This window comes from Apteryx rowi, unplaced genomic scaffold (assembly GCF_003343035.1).
Source record: "Apteryx rowi isolate R43461 unplaced genomic scaffold, aptRow1 scaffold_121, whole genome shotgun sequence".
NCBI classification, from domain to species: domain Eukaryota; kingdom Metazoa; phylum Chordata; class Aves; order Apterygiformes; family Apterygidae; genus Apteryx; species Apteryx rowi.
Window position 1 is genome coordinate 1,376,288 of NW_020447431.1, and position 18,484 is coordinate 1,394,771.

The window sequence follows — 18,484 nt, forward strand, 5'->3', positions numbered from 1 at the left end:
CAAAACATACAAGAAACTTTGGATGATTGAACAATTTTTTTTTTTTTTTGTCTAACTTACCTCAAAATTGTAGCTCAAACAAAGTTCTAGGGATTGAGAACATAGTTTAGTATTATTTTGAGCCAAATACACCTGAGCCATCAGTAGGTGTGCATCTGCATAAGAAGGATTCCTTTCAAGACAGTGATATAGATTATTATGGGCTGCTTCAATATCTCCTAAGAAATTAAAAAGGAGGAAAGTGGAAAAAATAGGTGGTAGTAAATAATGAATAAATAAATACATTTACATCTACTATTTATTTCATAAATTCATAACTTTTCGTTAAATGTTCACACTTATGAAAAAGAACTCACATGAGGTATTTTTTTTAATTGCTGTCATAAACTGAAATCAAAGCTAAGTCAGAGACAAGACTTTTATCCCCAGTGTCCCATCCCTAAATCATTCACTAACTGATCTTTTTTGGAAACAATAGATGAAGTAACAATACCATATCTCTACATCTTTAAAAGTGCATTTTAGAATTAGAATATACTCATAAAAATCACACAAAAAAAGTGCAAGTGCTCTTCACTTAATTGTAATGCAGCACACTGCACTGGAAGAAAAAGTATTTATTCATTATGACTAAGTTTTAAAAGTGTGCAAATAATTTCATTCATTCAATTCATATAAAGGGTGACTAGCTAGCCATTAGCTAAAGTATTACCTGACAAGTATTTCACCTTCGCAAATAAAAAGACAGCTTGTTGAAGACCTGGCACAGTTCTTACCACAGTTTCAAGAACAGAGGCACAGTGCTTGAGAAGTGGTGAAGGAGACTGCCCAGAACTTGCAGGCTAGGAGTTAAATAAATAAATAAATAAATAAATAAATAAAATCTGAATATCAACAGGAACACAAAATAGCCTCACTGACCCCAAGGAAGATCTAACAATTCAAATCTGACATAAGCTAAAAAGAGCCAAGGTACAAATGTTTGGCCATATACTCTGAATTACCATGTCAAATGATTCTACATAATGGTAATATGAATTAAATTTCAAGAAAGCCAAGCTGGAATGACCAGAAGGATGGAAAGAAAAGGTACTGGGCCAGACCTGTCCCTCCTGCCCTCATTTCATTCCACAGAATACATCCACACAACTAGCAACTGAAAATAGCAGTTGAGAAACAGCTGCTCTCATATAAACTGCTAGTATAATGTATGACATTTTAGTTGCTTGTATTAGAAATGTTGTTCACTTCCTTCTACTGCTTTAATTAGTTCCCTGAAGGGAATCAGTTGTATATAACCAAGGAAAAAGCCTTCTGTTCAGAGCTAACACATTTCCTCAGGACACATGTCCTGGGGGAGCAGCAATCCTCTGCCAGCAAAATGGAAGCCCTGCCACCTGAATAAACTCAGTTTCTAATGTCACAAACTCTTTTTGTAATAAAAGGATTTTCCTGGTTTTCTTTATCTGTCTTTTACAGATTCTACTATGGACAATAGTTTCAAAAACAGTTTTCTTTCTAAGCTAAAGAACCATCATCATCATTGATTAATTCTGGAAAATACCGCAGGGAAATCTTCAGATAAGGTTTACTTAATAGAATGACATTGCTTATTTATGCTATCTTCACTTGCATACAAAACTAGATGACATTGACATTGCTATTAAAGTTTTAGACTTTCAAACCTTGCCCTTTCATTACAGATGGTGTGACAGAGCATAACAATGGAAAACTATTAATTTGCTGCTGAGATATTAAAATGGTACATAAGCAAATATTTACAGGAAGGTTCTACAGTTAGCAGCTATAATTATATAACTCTGCTACGTTACAGGATAACAAAGTCTTCTCCCAGCCATTTCAGAGGAATAATCTATTTTAAGGAACATACTTTAAGGAAACGTAAATGTTTTTCTTTTCTGCTTTGGAGATGTCAGGTCCCCATTCAGTTTATGAAGCTCTACTATTGCCAAAACTAGAGCAAATTCAGACACAGAAAATTAGCTATCTAGGTAAGGAAGATTTTTGTTTGGGATTAATAAAAATTTAAGAACAGAAGAAAAAATACTAGTATTCTGCTGACTTGCACCAACACATAAAAGGAACTGAAATGAAATGGAACAAATGTTCACTGGAAAGATATCCTGAGCTGATAAAACATTTCAAGAACAGAATAATCACATTGTGAACATCCAGGCTTCACATTAAGATAGTTCTGTTCACTGTATTGTTATAGTTTCCTGATCAAATGAGATATTAAAAAATTACAAATACATGCTGTTTATTAAACCTATACCCAAATCTTCCTCAAATATCATTATTGCATCTTGCTCACTTCATGAAAGATATATTTTCCTAGTTTCAGATTAAAAAGTGGTAAAACATAAAACATTTTTTACTTCATATAAATTCACATTTTGAAGGGGAAAATTTTCTAAATTTTTGCTTCATAACTAAGTGATCTCAAAATAAAACCCAAGAATAATTCCCATTTTCAGACAGATGTGGTCTCTGGCTGCTTACCTGTGCTGGGCAAAAATTAAGATATTCCCTAATAATTTCTAGCAAGAAATCAGGATTTAATTTTTCAAAATACTCCACTCCAAGAGGAAAACCACGCAAAGATGAGAAGTGAGTGTCCAGAACATCATTCAGTAAGGGAATAACTTCCTCTTGTCTCGTATGTTTTTTCATAGCTAAGACTGCACGCAAGAAAGATAATTCCTACAGAAAAAAAACAGAACATTCTCAACATTCCAGATACATTCATCTCATACTCATGCAGTAGTATGTAATTATTAGTGTTAGCCATTCCTTCTTTATGTGTAGGAATATTTAAGATGTTCATTGTAAATGACACCAATAATTACTGTATCGATGCATTCCTTTAATTTGTGCAAGAAGCTATAAAGCTTTCTAACTGCAAAATCCTGAAAATAATTAGTATACCTTCCTCCCCGCTATTTCAATCTTATCTTCAGAGATAAATTTTAAATAAGCAAATAGTTTTGTGTTGCGAAGTTAAGTAACACATTAACTTAGATTGATAGGGGAAAAAAAAATGAGTTAGATAAAATGGTGCTGCATTAAGAATGCTCTGCTCAAGTGATAGAAATATGGAACAAACTAGCTGGTATCAGTAGGACTAAAATTCAGATTGTAATTGAAGTATTTTAATGCAGAAAGACATCTCCTACCCCAGATTTCCCAATGGACTGTTGAATTTCATTAAGAAATTCCAACTGCTGCTCTGCATCTTCTAACTGCCCCTGTGTTAGCTGACAGCGAATAATTCCTGCAACATATTAAAACATTTTATTTCAGATTCATCTTCATAGCTGAGCACACATTTTGTTCTCCAAAAGTAACTTTTTCTATAATCAGCTTTTCTGTACACTGCAAACTCTTCAGCCTTTTAATAAAGTGATGATAAGAAAAAGAATAGATTAAGATTTATAATGGTAATGTACTTAGAAACACCTAGACTGGATGATGTATAAGCAATACAATAACATATGCAATGCTATGAAGTAGTTGCATAACAGATCTCATTCCTAGTATTACAAAGTTAAAAGTTAAAACATTGTATCTTCAATCTGTTCCAGGATAACATGAATAAAAGCAATGTAAAGCTTGGCTTCCAAACTCAAAACATGTACAAAACACAAAAACAAATAAACAAAAGACAGCCATTCCCCCCACCCCCACAACACTAAGTTTTTAGTATTGTTTAAATAACAAAGTAGAAGGCAATGGCACAGTCATGGAGAAAAACACAGGAAAAATGCTGTGATGCAAGTGTGCCATGTTTATTGTCCATTTTCTTGATAGCAATTGGGTTTCGTCAAAAGCGGACTGCTTTTTTCAAAAAACATAATATGTGCATACCTCAAACTCCTAAGTTACAGTAAGTTTCAGATATTTTGAATTGTGTTTCTTTAATTTAGACATGTGCCTAAATATGTACTTCAGTCTTAGCCATGGAAGATAATACCTTGCTCTGTCAACTGACCTTGAAGTTCCCTCTAGCGCCTAAGAGCTCTCTAGTCTTGGACCATGTAGGCATTGTACTAAAACACAGTGGAATGGTAATGCCTGCTGAAAAGAGTGCAATTTGCTAATTTAAACACTTTTTCATAAATTAATAAAAATGTAATAAATACTTTCATATTAAAAACCATCCACGACACATAGGTATACACACCTAAATCTCTGATCCTTACCGTTACTTTAAGAGTTCTAACTGAAAGGAGAAAAGTTTCTCTTTTGAAAAGGAAGACTGAAAGACCTATTCAAACAGGGGAAACCATTGCTRTAAGGAAGACAGCATAAGATGAACACAGAAAACACTGCCCAATGCTCTTTACCTATTAGTTAAAAAAAGAAGAAAAAAAAAAAGCAGCAAAAAAGCAAGCATAAGGCCTTACCAGTTAGTGCAGAAACACTTGTTTCATCAAGTGTCATAGCAGTCTTGTACCATTTTGAAGCTTCTTTGACTTTCCCTTGTAAAATCATTTGGTAGCCAAGTTCAGTAGCAAACTCTGCATTATCAGATGCCAAACCAAATGCTCTTTCAACTAAGGTTTGTGTATGTTGAAGGATGAGTTGGTTGCGGCCACACTAAAGATAAGAATAACCTTTTACTCTAAGCTGTTCAGATTTTTCAGTTTCATTTAGAAAAAGATACTTAAACAATCTCTCCAGAATTTTAAAGTTTGCACACTGAGTATTGCTGCAGCAATTAAGACAATAACATTTCATTAGATTAATTTAATCGGCAATAATTTTATGGAATTGTGACATTAAAGTGTGTTGGATTCAAATATAAATATATAATATCATATAGCAAAGATAATTCTACACGGAGAGCTGATAGCTGCTTTGAATGCTTCCTTAAAAAGCTTACAACAAACAAATTAAAGAAAACTTCAGTTTCAAGGCTGTGTGATTAACCTTACCCAACCATTGTCACTTTTCCTACATTCGGTAAGAACATGGTCAGTGGACATTTGAGGGTATTTTCACTGGAAATCTGTTTCTCATTTAAAAACAAGCAGTAAAAACACTTCTTGCAATGAGATGGCTCAAGTATTTCAGTTCACACAATGTGAAACTTAAAACTTCAGATACCAAAGGCTACACAAGTTAACCTATTTCAACTTTCTGCAAAGCGTTTTTTAGTAGACACTTAACATCTATCAGAAAATAAATCAAAACGAGGATGTATACATAACTGCATCTTGCATAAGAAAAAAGCATGCTCACTGTTCTACTGAAAGCTAGAGCCATTTTACAGCAGAGCTGTGGATTACGTGGTTCCAATCTGTTCAGTGCATTAATTAAGTCTCCCAATCTTGCTGAAGCCTTAAAAAAAAAAAGGAATCATAATTAGAAAAAGAAGGAACAAGTACATTAGGACAACTGAAAAGTTTTCACTAAAAATTAGTTGCATAATATTTTACTATGTAAAGTATCTTGAAACTCAAAGTCAGAATTTTTCAGGGTTAGGAGTTAGATTTATTCAGGAATTTCTAGAAAAATACTTTGGAATAGTAAAGAGACAATAAAGTAGATCACCGCACAGCCTCTTGCTGTGCTTTAGAAGTGACTGATTTGAGCCAAGTCTGATCAAATCAATACTCTTCTTCATGGGAAGAGTCCCATGAAGCAAGACAGTCTGAGGAATGTCTGATCTGTTAACTGTCCTAGAGCTTCAGAGTGATACAGGCATGCATGCTCTTCAGTTCCTTGCAAAACTGAAGCACTTCTAGATGCTCTTTCAACATTACTGTTTCTTAAACATTTAAGGTACTTCAGGCATCTCTAGGGTTGAAATAATAACCTAAATGCTTATAAGCTTTTTATATGATTTTTGATGTAGGCACTTGATTCATGCTTAAGTCTCATTTAAGGTTTTTACGATCTTTTTCCTAGATCTGAGTCTTGGTCACATTTGACATTTTACTCCAGAATCTTCTGTTTGCATCTTATGATGTTAAGCAAGTTTAATAAATTCCTGGAAAGCTTTAATGAATCGGAGTTTGCAATYGCTACTGTAAGATATACGTTTCTGCATTTCCTTTGACTGTGCCCAGTAAGACTTTTTAATCTGATTAACAACTTTAAAGAATTCTTTACAGCAGCTTAAAGAAAGCATTAAACAACCTGAAATATCTTCTCCTCTAAAACTTAAATAACCCTATAAAACACCAAAATCACTTTTCATTTACTGCTAAATCTACATTTAAATTTATTATACTAGCATTTTCATACAATAAGAAGATATTTAAAGTTATTCAATGATTTTTTTTCCATGATATTTCCTGAAAAGTGGCAGAACCACCATATATGCACTCCTGTGCAAAAAGGGATCTAGGGAGAGGAAAGAAACATTAAAGAGAACTCACAGACCTATAAAAACATTCCTTGTCAAAAAAAGGGTGGACAAAACACAGGATTGCACAATCTAATCTTGCAGATACAGTGTTAATAGAACATGGCCCCCTTCCAAAAATTTATCACTACAAGAGCTCACTTTATTTCTATTAATAATATACTTAAAACAAACAACATACTTGCAATAACTTAAGAATTTATAAAAAGAACATACAGGAAGTAAAATACACTTGGGCAGCCAATGTTTCCTTCTGTACCTGGAAAACATCCCAACAAAATGCCAGAGCGGCCACATGGGTCAGAATAGGGGAATACACCTCCTCCTGTATCAGAAAGAGGGAACATACCTCCTCCTGTAAGTATGTAGTGCAGCACAGGACCAGACAGAGTATCCAAGGGGAAGGACGCAAGGAAGATCATGTATGTGGGATCTAGTCACTATAAAAGCTAAGTTATGCTCAACAGTCTGCTAATAGACTCACCTCAGATATATTTCCTTCCCTACACAGATAATGCAGAGCCTCCATTCTTATGGCTTCTAAATTGAGAGTATCCTTCTGCAACAGTCTAAAAACAAATAAAGATGAATCTGAAGAAACCAAAAACTTTGCTCAATGATTTCTTTTATCCTAAAAGGGATTAAAATACACTTTAATAACATGTGTTAAAAAAATTGTTTTTTTGTTTTTTTAGTTTTTTTTCCCCTCCAAATAAGCACCTTATGTTTTTGACACCAAGATGGACTGCCAAAACTTTGAAAATTAAGAGAGGAAATACAACTTATTTTCAGTGGAAAACAGTTAAATTGCATAAAATTTGAACACATCTTTAATATAGATATTACTTTATATACATCAAAATCCTTTTTAAAAGGTCTTTAATCCAGATGGTTTTGTATTATCTTTCTATTATTTACAGCTTTTCTAGTACTATTTGCCTTATAATTTAAAATAGTAGAAAATTCATAGTTTAAGAACCCGGAGGATACAGCCTCTTTTGATCAGAGATCCTGGCCATAATTATACAGGAAAAAAGTTCCAGCCCACTGAGTTTAAGTTTTACAGGATGAGATCCACATACAAATATCTCTCACACACTATCCATGTGCAAACAGTACATAAAAAAATAGAAAGTAATACTCCCTGTTTTCAAGAACTCTGAGAAACGAACTGAAAGTTTTTACTGACGAGGTGCCCAACAGCTGTAGCACCCATTATCAAGAAAATTGTTTCAAAGACTTTGTGGCTTTTCCAGAGTTTTGTTTGTTGTGCAAGGAAAGGTTAGTGTCATTCTTCGGGGGTGAGGGCGGGACACAAAAAACCCCACAACAACAGGTGCCAAGTTAGGTTCAGAATTCTATACTTAGACATGTCTTATTTTCAACAGTTATTAAAACTCAAATGATTCTTTTGGACAATGCAAACTGTTTGGTGCATGGAAAATCAGGCAGACAATTACTAAAAATACGGATTTAAGGCTCCTCCTCCTTTGTTTTAAGGATCCCCTCAATATTCAATAACATTTAAATTCACTTGAGGTTCCTAAGCTGAGCTAGTTTTTAAAATGCAATATTATCATACATAAAGCTATGAGAAAATTTATCAAGAAAAGCTTTTCACAAAATCTATCCATCTTAAAATGATCTCAAAACTTTTTCTGCTAATATGCCTCTAACAAAAAGAAAGGAGAAAAATTTTTAGAAGAAAAAAAAAAATCAAGCTATGAAGGAGACAGTGTTATAAAATGTTGACAGAGACAGCTGTCATAACTTGTATCACACAGTCACTTTGAATTGTAATTCTCTGCTGAAAGCGCAGCTTTAACGCTTCATGTCTATCTCAGAACAGGCCCTCCATTGCACTCCCTCCAAAATCAACCCACATACCCATGCATTGCAAGGCTAGGTTCTTTTAAAAATCAATTTACTTTAAAATTCAGACAGCATACACACACTAAAAATATATTAGATGATCTGGATCAATCTTCTTAGTATCACATACTAGGTCACAGAAATATTTTCTTGATTATTTGAACATGAATGAAAACCCAGCTACCTATTTTCAAAGTATTCTTAATCTCTAAGCACGGCAAGAGCATAACCAGTGACATGCTACTTCATACTCAACCTATGTGCTGTTTCGACTGCCTGTTCCCAGTCTTGCAAGGCTAGTTGTAGCTTCATTTTCTTTATGAAAGCAGGAAGGAAGTTTGGAAAGTTTGCAATTATCTGGTTCACAGTTTCCAGAGCTCCTGAGTAATTCTGGCGGACCTCAAAATACTGTGCCTAATGAAAGGAAGAGAAGTCATATCAAAAGCCTGTACTCTCACAGAAGTGAAAAGATTCAGAAGTTCTTTCACAAGAAAATCTGGAAAAGTCTGTGCGGAATATATTATTATATATATACACACACACACACACACTACACACACACTTCAATAATATTTTTACCTCGGTTTCAACCACAATTAGAGATTCTGCAACAATCAAAAAGCAAAAGATGACATGTAAAACCCAGTGCTTGCTAAGCACCTCCATAACAAAAGTAACTGCAGTACAGTATTTAAAACTTACTGGTCAGTTACCCATAAGAAAAAGATGGACGCAGCTGAAAGTAGTAACTGAGAGGCATTATTTCCTTGTTAGCTTTCGAATAGTTATGTATTAAGAATCTCAAAATTTTAGGATATTGAACACAACCTGTAGAACTTAAACAATTTTTCAAGCCTTGAGATATGCAGAATTTAGAAAACCCACACTCTGTAGTTCACTGTTTTCAAAATTAACAATATTTCATTATAAAGCATTTTATGGGATACTCTAAATATAAGGCTTCTCCACAGGTATTGAATATCACACTTTTAAATAAGGTAAGAGCAGCATTCRTTTAATTCCCTCTGAGTAGAAATCAACTTAGGGCTTAGATGCTCAATTCTGCTATAATGGTTAAAAGTTACCATACACCAGGTGACTAAGTGCATGCCATTTTATTTCAAATTTTGAGATAGAGCTGGTGCAAGTATAGTACGTACTAAAAGTTAGTTTCTTAAGCCATAGCAAGGTAACTGTCTAAAGTGTAATTGCTGTAACTAAATTTGAAATACACTGGTAATTGAATTCAGTAGCCCACATAGAGCCACGAACACATGCATACCCAAATACTATTGTGCATACTTTTCCGAATGTTAGTCTTATTTTCATTAATTAAGCAATTTTTTCTAGAAGTCTGCATTTAGTCTTAGAAGACTAAACAAACATTATATCCACAAGTAACAACCAAGTTTTGAAACAAAAATTGTTGTAAAGAAAAAAAGTCATGCTGTTACCTTAATGAAATATAATCAAACACTTGAAATGGACAAGTGACAATTAAAATACCATATAAGATGTTTATAAACACTGCAGTTTCATGGTCTAACTACTACAATTTTTTGTGATGACACAGCAATTCTGTGATGTTGACAGGTGTCTCTTGCAACAGGAAGAATTTGCTTTCAATTTTACATGTTCAAGTGTTTTGAAAACTCATCTCTAATATACCAATACAGGAAAGAAAAAAAAGTTTTTCTTGTGTTTATAGTATAACCATAAGCTCAGTACATGGTTGGAGTGATCATATTTAACCTATAGCTTCTTTTTTACATTGGTGGCTGGTGGACCCTAAGTTTCACTCACTAGCTAATTATATTCTAAGAAAGAAACAGTATCATTTTAACATATTTAAAAGAAACATAAATGTGCAGAAACAAATAGTTACCAGCTGTAGTTCGCCAGGAAAAAAAATGGAAAATTATTTAAACAAACAACTGCCCCCACCCTCCCCTGCTCCCTGTGCTCCCTCCTTCCCCCCCCGCTAAATTTCTACTTCTGACAAGCGCGCTTGTCATGGATAATTTTTCTCAGCATCTCTCTAATCATTCTATCAGAGTTTTACTAATACGGTATTTATAAAGTGTTAAAATCATAAAATAAGCTTACTTTACCAAGCAGAGCAAAAACATCATTCCCTTCCTGCAGTGCTTCATCAAAATACTTCACAGCTTTTTTAATATGAGTTTCTTTCCCACAGGTGAGATCAAGCCATGCTTTTAGAATCAATCCCTGAAAGCAAAATATAAATTGGAATTTTTCACTAACTAGGTAGCAAAAGAAATTAGATATTTCATAGCAATAAGTCCAAATAATCTAATAACAAATTAGGACTTAAAGTAAGAGTAAATGAAAATATCCATTTTAATTAACTGTTTAAAACACATTTGAAATTATAACCAGTCTGCAACACAAGCTAAAATGTTAATAATTCATTACAACATTAAATTGAAAATAATCAAATAGCATTACAGAATTAAGAAACAACAATGCCTCTGAACTAGACTAACATGCTAGGCAGTCAGAGCAAAATCTTGCAGAAGTCGTCACCTAGATTTTAAGAGTATTTTCTGCACATATTTCTGCAGAGTATCTTTTTCTTAAAGTTTGGTTTAYATCATCAGACACCAAGAAACTTCTGGGGTTCTGAAAAAGAAGGGAAACTTGCTTTCTTCTTCTAGTATCTGACTAAAAGAAAAAAAAAACCCTCTTGTGCGAGGGGACAAAGACCTGACATTTCCAAAATCCCAAACAGTACTCTAACAAAAACATAGTAGTTCAATTCATTAATTAAAGAATAGTTCCTTTAATGAAAAGCTACCTTTCACATTTAAAATATGTTTTTCTTTTATATGTTCCTGCTATTTGATTGTAGGTTTACTTAAGTAAATTTAATCTACTTTGAAGTGTTCTGAAGTGGATTATTTACCAAATTATAATCACTAGCAAAACAAAAAAGTTCATACTAGAAAATATTGCTAGTCATTTTCTAAAATGAAATGAAAAAAAGCACCACATATTTAAAACCCCAAGGTTAGTACGAGAGCCCTATTTTGCTAACAATCAGTTATGATTTTTTATGCAACAGAAATGGGATGAAATTCATATACTAAAGCATTTAAAAGAATAGGAGGGATTTTATTTCTATGTAACAAGTATACAATAAAATATTYGATCAAAAAACCCTATATATAATAAGCAATAGTACTAAATTAAGTCTAAGCATAACATTCCCCCCCCAATAAATGTACACATAACTTCATAGTGTTAAATCAGGAAAAGGGATATATATACACACACAAGTGTACAGGGAACTCTGGAAAAAAGGAAAATATTTTTATATACATTTAAACACTAATATGTATTTTTATATATGCACATGTCCTTCCATAAAAATAAAAATTATTTGAAAGCCATTAAATACTTCAGCTTGTAATATTTCCTACTGAGCAGCGTTCCAAAAGAGTCACAAATACTGCTATTGTGCCAAAATAAGTATATCTCTATTCCTATTAGGAATCAACACATAGGCTTTACAATGTCCTTAACTATTTCTTCAATTACTGGTATTTTCTTAGTGATATGTTCAAAAGCTAAGATATTACTTAAATTAGTAATGTAATTTCAGAAATTAGTTAAGAATAATTATAGATTTCTAACTCTTGTAATATCATAGAAACTATAAAACTGTGAATTACAACTCAAAGTGAGCAGTCTACTGTACCACACAAAGAAACAATTCAGAGAAAACATTAAATACTGATGTCATTTGTAAGAGTATTGCACTGCTCACAGGGAGAGAGAACAACTTAGAACAATTTAAACAGCTCTGCCTTCAAGTGATCTATTTTTATTTTATTTTTTTTTAGGTGGGGGCAGGGGAGAAAAATCAGCCTGAATTCAAGGAAGGGGGGAAAAAAATTCCACAACTCCATTTAAAGATTCTAAAAATGGCAAACTTTCATATCTGCAGATAAATGCAGAAGGTGTTGCTACATACAATACTCATGCAGATTTTAAAATAAATTACATTCAGTAAGACCCTCGACAAATTTTGCCTTTATTATTTATCAAATGCTGAAATTTTAAAGCCCAGATACTCCAGATATTTTTGAATCTTCTATTTAAAAGGGGATGCCTCCCTCTCTAAGAGCAATGGAAGAGACCATCACTCTTAGGTTTTTTCTAGGAATCACCATGACGCTGAGCCTCAAATAGCAAAATTGATGTAACTAGATATTAAGAAGAAAAAAATACTGAAAACACAAAACAGTCTGATTAGCCTCCACATAGCATTGGATCAGTAAGTCTAGTTTCACAGTATACATATTCCTACTCTTATTTTATATAGGAGGGGAAAAAAAAAGAAAAAAGAGAGTTACCTCTTTACCACCATTAGAAACTTTGATCATTCTATCAACATATTCACGGGCTTTGTCCTCGCGACCAAGATGCCACAAAAATAATCCTGCATAGTACAGAGCTTGTTGTCCTGCAGTTTTACGTTGCTCCTTCATTTTTGCATCCAACTCTAGAATAGCATCTCGATCTGAAAAGGTTTTGTTCAGGTCTTTTGTGATACCGTCTCAAAATATTACAGAAGAGCAGCATACAAAGCAAGGACTTCCAAAGCAAACACTGTTTTCTGTGTTGTATATTGGTAAACATATAGGCATTCCCTCCCAACTGAAAATATTAATCAAGTACATACAGACATAAAAGGCAGAACAGGGGTCCCATTAACATAGCCATTTATGTGAAAACCCAACTACTTTACAAACCTCCTAGCTGAGATTTCTGCCAGGAAACAGAAACCTGTCAATAAGTTTCATATTTATATCAATGGCTGCTAAGTAAGCAGTAGTTGTAGAGTGACTCTAACATGCTGAATACAAGATGACTGCAGTCCAGAATACTTTGAAAACTTGTGATCTAAAGCTCATTTTCTCACATCCTCATTGTTATTGTCAGCTATTCTCACCAGGTTAATCATCTGTTGACGTGTTTTGTTTACTGTGTGGGACTTGCTGCCAAATATTTCACTTTTATCAGCATTCATTTCTGTGTTGTTTTTTGGGGTTTTTTTAATGAGCTAGTAAATTTAAAAGCCAGACTCTTACTGCTGTGACTTTCACAAGGAGTACTTAAGTGAACAGTAATTTCACTACTACTACAGTAGTAGTTGTCAGGACTTCAAATAAGAGCGATGCCATTAGTCAGAGCTAAGTTTCACATCATGCTGCTTGATAAGGTTTGCAATAATAGAGTTATCAATTTGCAGAGTCAAGACACTATGGCAACAATTTAATGACAACTCAGTTTATCTGTGTTCTTCACATTTTTTTTCCAGAATCTAATTTTGAGCAAAATATTGCAGTTTTTAGATTGGAGAAAGGAGTACCAAAGTCTACCAAATTCTTTTATCCATTTGTAAAGTAAAGGTAACGTGAAAGATAGAAATGGCCTGGCTTTCATGACTCCTTACTTAAGTTGCAGCTCTGCTCAGAAGAACTAGCATCAGTCAATAGTAAACAACCAGAAACATCTTGATTCAAGTATTCGCCATGGAAGCTTTTTCATTGTGGTAGATAACACAAGATTAGAGGGTTTTTTTAGTGTTTTATTTTAAAATTCAATCTTACTTTTCGTAGTTTTGTATTTTGGTATTGCTGTTTACAATCTTGATACATTTCACTCAATTATACTACTAGACACTACATTAAACACAAAGCTGAAGTGTATCTTTTTAAAAAAAAGCTGAAATAATCTACAGCTCTCAGGTCATAACTTACAAAACTCTTTTATAGACATTAAACAACCACGTAAAACTTTAAACAGTATTGTCTTATTGATCATACCTGGATTAGGGCTCTTTTTATGGGCATAAATTAGAGCCATCATTGTACAAAGTGACACCTCCTGTTTATTTTTAATAGACTCCAGTTGCCAAATACTGTCTTGAATGTCACCTAGTGAAAACAAGAGCAGAATAAGCTTTCTCTCTGAGGACAGAAAATATCAGCACCAAAACCTGACTTAAATTTTTTTCCTTAATTTTTTATTTTCTGCCTTTGATAACTCTTTCTATAGAGCTTACATCATTATTCACACATCCATTTTCATGTTTGTGCAAGTCTTTCAAATGCACGAAAGAAAAAAGCACCTCAGTGCAAAGAACTGGAAAGCAGTTATGTGCTAGTTCTGCCAACTGCCATAAAGATGAAAAACATCTTTATTATTTGGTTTATATGGGGCATTCAGCAGCCATTTGCACTCCTGTTTCTTCATATAGCCAGAATTTTTGCTTGGTTCATGAGAATCTTTTGAAGATCAATAGAAAAAGAAAGAAAGTTTTTTGAAAAATAGGAATGTATGATTGTAAAACCACACAAAAACAAACAGGGAGTTTGGGAACAGATGCAGCATCTCACTACCCTTGGAATGCTTCCTACTGCCATCTCCTCCTTCTTCCCCCACAAGAAGTTACACAAATCTTACTGATGCCCCAAAAATCCAATTTAATATACTTTACCTTATTTTAGTTTCAATAATTTAAAAGATGTCCAGAAATGAAGTCTAAAAATACTTTTTGTTTATTTATACCTGCTTTGTTTTCCAGGACTCGTTAGATTTTTTTTATTTAGACTGGAAATTTCCAAAATATAGAGGGACCTCTTTGAAGTAATATGAAATAGCAGCTTTTGACTGCCTATATGAAGGTATTTAACTTGGTGTAAATGCTATCATATAAACAACTTTTTTAAAGATATGCATTTAGTAACTGAGTTCAGCACATGGGCAGATACTGCCAGGCAGATGCTGAAGTGTATCTACCTTACCAGTTTACTTCTAGAAAACAAACAAACAGTCATCCGTAGTAACACAAGCTTTGGGTTACTGATTAGTATTCTATGACTCTCAGCAACATGGATTTAGTTAACCAACTTCTCAGAACAGTTTAATGTATATGAGGATTCTCCCAACAGGAATTATTTGGCAGCTCCCCAGAAGCAGATGGGTACAAAGTTACATATAACTGTATTGAAGAGAGGAGATATTAGCTGGAACAACCAGCAAATTTATCTTTGTGATACAAAGCAATGGGCATTTGGGCAGGGCACTACTAAATTGTCCCTTGTCCCCAGAGCCAACAAGCTTACCTTAAAAACGGCAGGCTGACAAGCATTTCAGCTCCACAGACCAGGACAGCACAGCATATCCTGATCTGCTCATCACTTCCACCCATTCACAGACAAACCTATTTTCACATACCATTTTTCAAGTTCGTATCCTCAAAGAGCCAGCGGGGACCAGACAGTAGCCGAACCAAGCACTCGAGGAATCTGCACGCCTGCGAAGCGGCCGGAGGGCGCTCCAAGACAAGGAGCACCGCGAGCTCCCGGCCAGCCGCTGCAGCTGACTTTTGGGAAGGGAGAAGCCCCTGACGGGAGCCACCGCCGGGCTCGCTGCGCCAAGGCCCGGCCGAGCCCCCTCGCAGGCCGGGAGCCGCCCCAGCGCCGCCGCGGCAGCGGCGCCCGCCCCCAGCGCCGCCTCACCTGCCCTGAGGGCGCCGTAGGCCCGGTAGAAGAGGAGCACGGGATCGCTGCCCAGCCGCGCCAGCGCCTCCTCCGCCGCAGCGCGGACGTGCTGGAAGTAGCCCTCCTGGCAGTAGTAGTTCAACAAGGCCTGCGGAGGAGGCGGCCCCGGTCAGAGCCGGGCCCTCGGGCAGGCACTCCGCCCCGGGGCCGCAGGAGACCTCGCCGCCCGCCGCGCTCACCCTCCTCCCCGCCAGCCCCGGCTCCCCCGCGGCTGGCGGCAGCCGCCCGCACCTGCTGCCCCGCGGCGTCCATCGCCTCAGCGCGTTGCTAGCCAGGGCCGCCAGGGCGGGGCCAGCAGAAAGGCGAGGGCCTGAGGGGCGGGAGCTCAGTACCATTCGCTGGCTGGCAGGAGTGCGCGCCGCCATTGGCTTGGAGGGAAAAGAGGCGGGAGAGACAAGGGAAGAAAGCCAGCGAAGAGGCAGAGCGTGCCTGCTGGTCCCATTGGCAGCTCAGGAGATGGAGGCGGGACTGTAAGACCAGAGCGAGTTCCCATTTGCTACCCCCGACGGGAGTTTGTAACCATTGGGTGGGCGGCAGACCAGGTAGAGGGAGAGGGTGGAACACGCCTTGTTTGGTCGGTGGTGGTTGGGGTGCGGCGCGCCCTGGCGGCGGGGGGGCGGGGCTAGCTCGGATAGCGGTCAGCGGCGGATGGCCAACGGCTGACGACCAATGGCCGACGGCTAACGGCGCGGGGGCGGGTGGCCGAATCGCTTTTGTGAAGAGTATGAAATGGTATAAATGCTGCAAAGGCTTTACTTGGATCTGCGTTGCTAGCTTGATAATTTTTTGCACGCGTTTTCTTTTTGAAAAAGCCTAATACTTCCCATTGCTTATCTTGACATGTATGAAGATATTCCGGCTGGCTGCTCAGGAGCCATGATGTCTGTGCCATCCCAGTATGGGCTGTGCAGGTTACCTCCAAATTGTCATCTAGGACTGCAGTTGCTTTTTCAGCAATTCTGTACACTAGTAAATTAGTTTTGGCATCTCATGCTTAAAAGATCAGGAAACCATAGTTTACAGAGGATTTTTTTTTCATGAATCATCTCACTGACCCACTGTCTTGAATATTTACACAAGCTGTTGTCTGAATGGAAGGCTTTGACAATCTATGTTTATTCTCTGGGTTTTTTTTAGGCTCTGTAATCTTAGACACGACTAGACTGATTACTAAGAGGCCCAAGCTCCGTAAGGTTTGTCAAAGACCACAATATTGAGCTCTTCAGGTTATGTAAAGCTCTGTAGAAGTGAAATCGAAATGAAATGTAGAAAGTTCCATTCTTTGCTCTTTCCCTCCTCCCAGTGAATTACAGAGTTGGAAAGACTAGTAAAATTCAGGATTTCCACTTGATATGAAAGCATCCTCCTTCATTGTTGAGAGTTACCAGAACCAAACAAATATTCCTAAATAATTTTCCTTCATAGTCCATCTAACATGTAAACAAAGTATCCTTTGCAAAACCATCAAAATTACTGCTTAATACAAGGAGGCAAACCATGCTTCAAATCTTGCACGTAATATTTCAGCTTCTGTAACATTGAAAACCTCAGATAGGTGTGAGAAACTTATTTTTGTGTGACTATGACTTGTAATCGGCAATTACAATGGTATAGTTCTATTTTTTTCTTGAAAGCTATTTTTTGAGCAAAGGAAGGTTTAAAATCTGTAGACAGAATATTGAATAATATTATTCAACTTACTGCTAGATTTTTGAAGCAGTCTATTATTTCTGTCAGATTGTGGATAGTTTACATACCTTTTAAGATAACCTTTTAAGACCTATTTTGTCTACATACTAATCTGAAAATACATATCTTTTATACTTTGATACTTAAGCCTTTGTATCAAAGTTTTAGACTTTCTTTTCCATAATGCATTTCAGAGCAATTTGAAGGAGAAATTGAATTCTGTGTGTAGGAGAAGCTCTTTCTTCCTTCAAAAGATCTGTAATGAATTTTAGGAAAGATGCTTTGAATTTTTATTTCTGCATTAGCACCTGCCCAAGCATACAGAACATGATTGCTCACATACTGGTTTTATGCTAAGGTCAGTATTCACTTCTGACTTTCTTCAGTACAAGTTGTATGGGACTGCAATGTAAAATTATGTAAGCATATAAAATGAATATTTTCAGAAATTCATTGAAACAATCCATAAGGAGTAAATGACAGTCCCACTTTCCAGCTGTGCTTGCTTTGTCAATATTAGTATCCACAAAAGATAGCTTCTAGGATAGTGATGCTTTCTGAAAATGTTCTTAAAAATTCCTGAGAAGAAAACAAATGGTTACTCACTCCAACACTGATTCACCTTTTCAGAAATGCACTTGAATATGAGATGTTCTGTATCCTATTCATGAATAGGAATTAGCAAGAATAAAGTGGTTCTTATGATCTAATGTGGGGAATATTATGCATGCAGTACTATTTCCTGTCCTCAGTTTCTCTTTGTAAACTGAAGAATGCTCAGTTCTTCACGTTCAAATAAATGGTATGTGCCTCCTAGGATATATTTGGGACAGCCCAAGTGTTTGACTGTTGATTACTCCATTGCATGGAGTTGCTGTATGAAGTCACTCAGTGCAGTACTGTTGAAACACACAGAATCATCATGTTCAGTGTC

General features: G+C 36.0%; 1 protein-coding gene across 1 annotated transcript in view; it reads right to left on the reverse strand.

Annotated features, from left to right (window-relative positions):
- The window catches only part of TTC21B (tetratricopeptide repeat domain 21B), a 42,864-nt gene extending 26,696 nt beyond the window's left edge, over window positions 1-16,168 (reverse strand). Inside the window, exons 1-13 of the mRNA XM_026091002.1 lie at window positions 16,093-16,168; window positions 15,820-15,949; window positions 14,122-14,232; window positions 12,646-12,812; window positions 10,373-10,495; window positions 8,523-8,680; window positions 6,879-6,963; window positions 5,266-5,364; window positions 4,428-4,620; window positions 3,198-3,295; window positions 2,524-2,724; window positions 713-842; window positions 61-218 (exon numbers count right to left, since the gene is read on the reverse strand). Coding sequence (XP_025946787.1) covers window positions 61-218; window positions 713-842; window positions 2,524-2,724; window positions 3,198-3,295; window positions 4,428-4,620; window positions 5,266-5,364; window positions 6,879-6,963; window positions 8,523-8,680; window positions 10,373-10,495; window positions 12,646-12,812; window positions 14,122-14,232; window positions 15,820-15,949; window positions 16,093-16,113 — 1,674 coding nt within the window. The 5' untranslated portion in view covers window positions 16,114-16,168. The remainder of the gene's footprint in view (window positions 1-60; window positions 219-712; window positions 843-2,523; window positions 2,725-3,197; window positions 3,296-4,427; window positions 4,621-5,265; window positions 5,365-6,878; window positions 6,964-8,522; window positions 8,681-10,372; window positions 10,496-12,645; window positions 12,813-14,121; window positions 14,233-15,819; window positions 15,950-16,092) is intronic.
- Window positions 16,169-18,484: the final 2,316 nt, after the last annotated feature.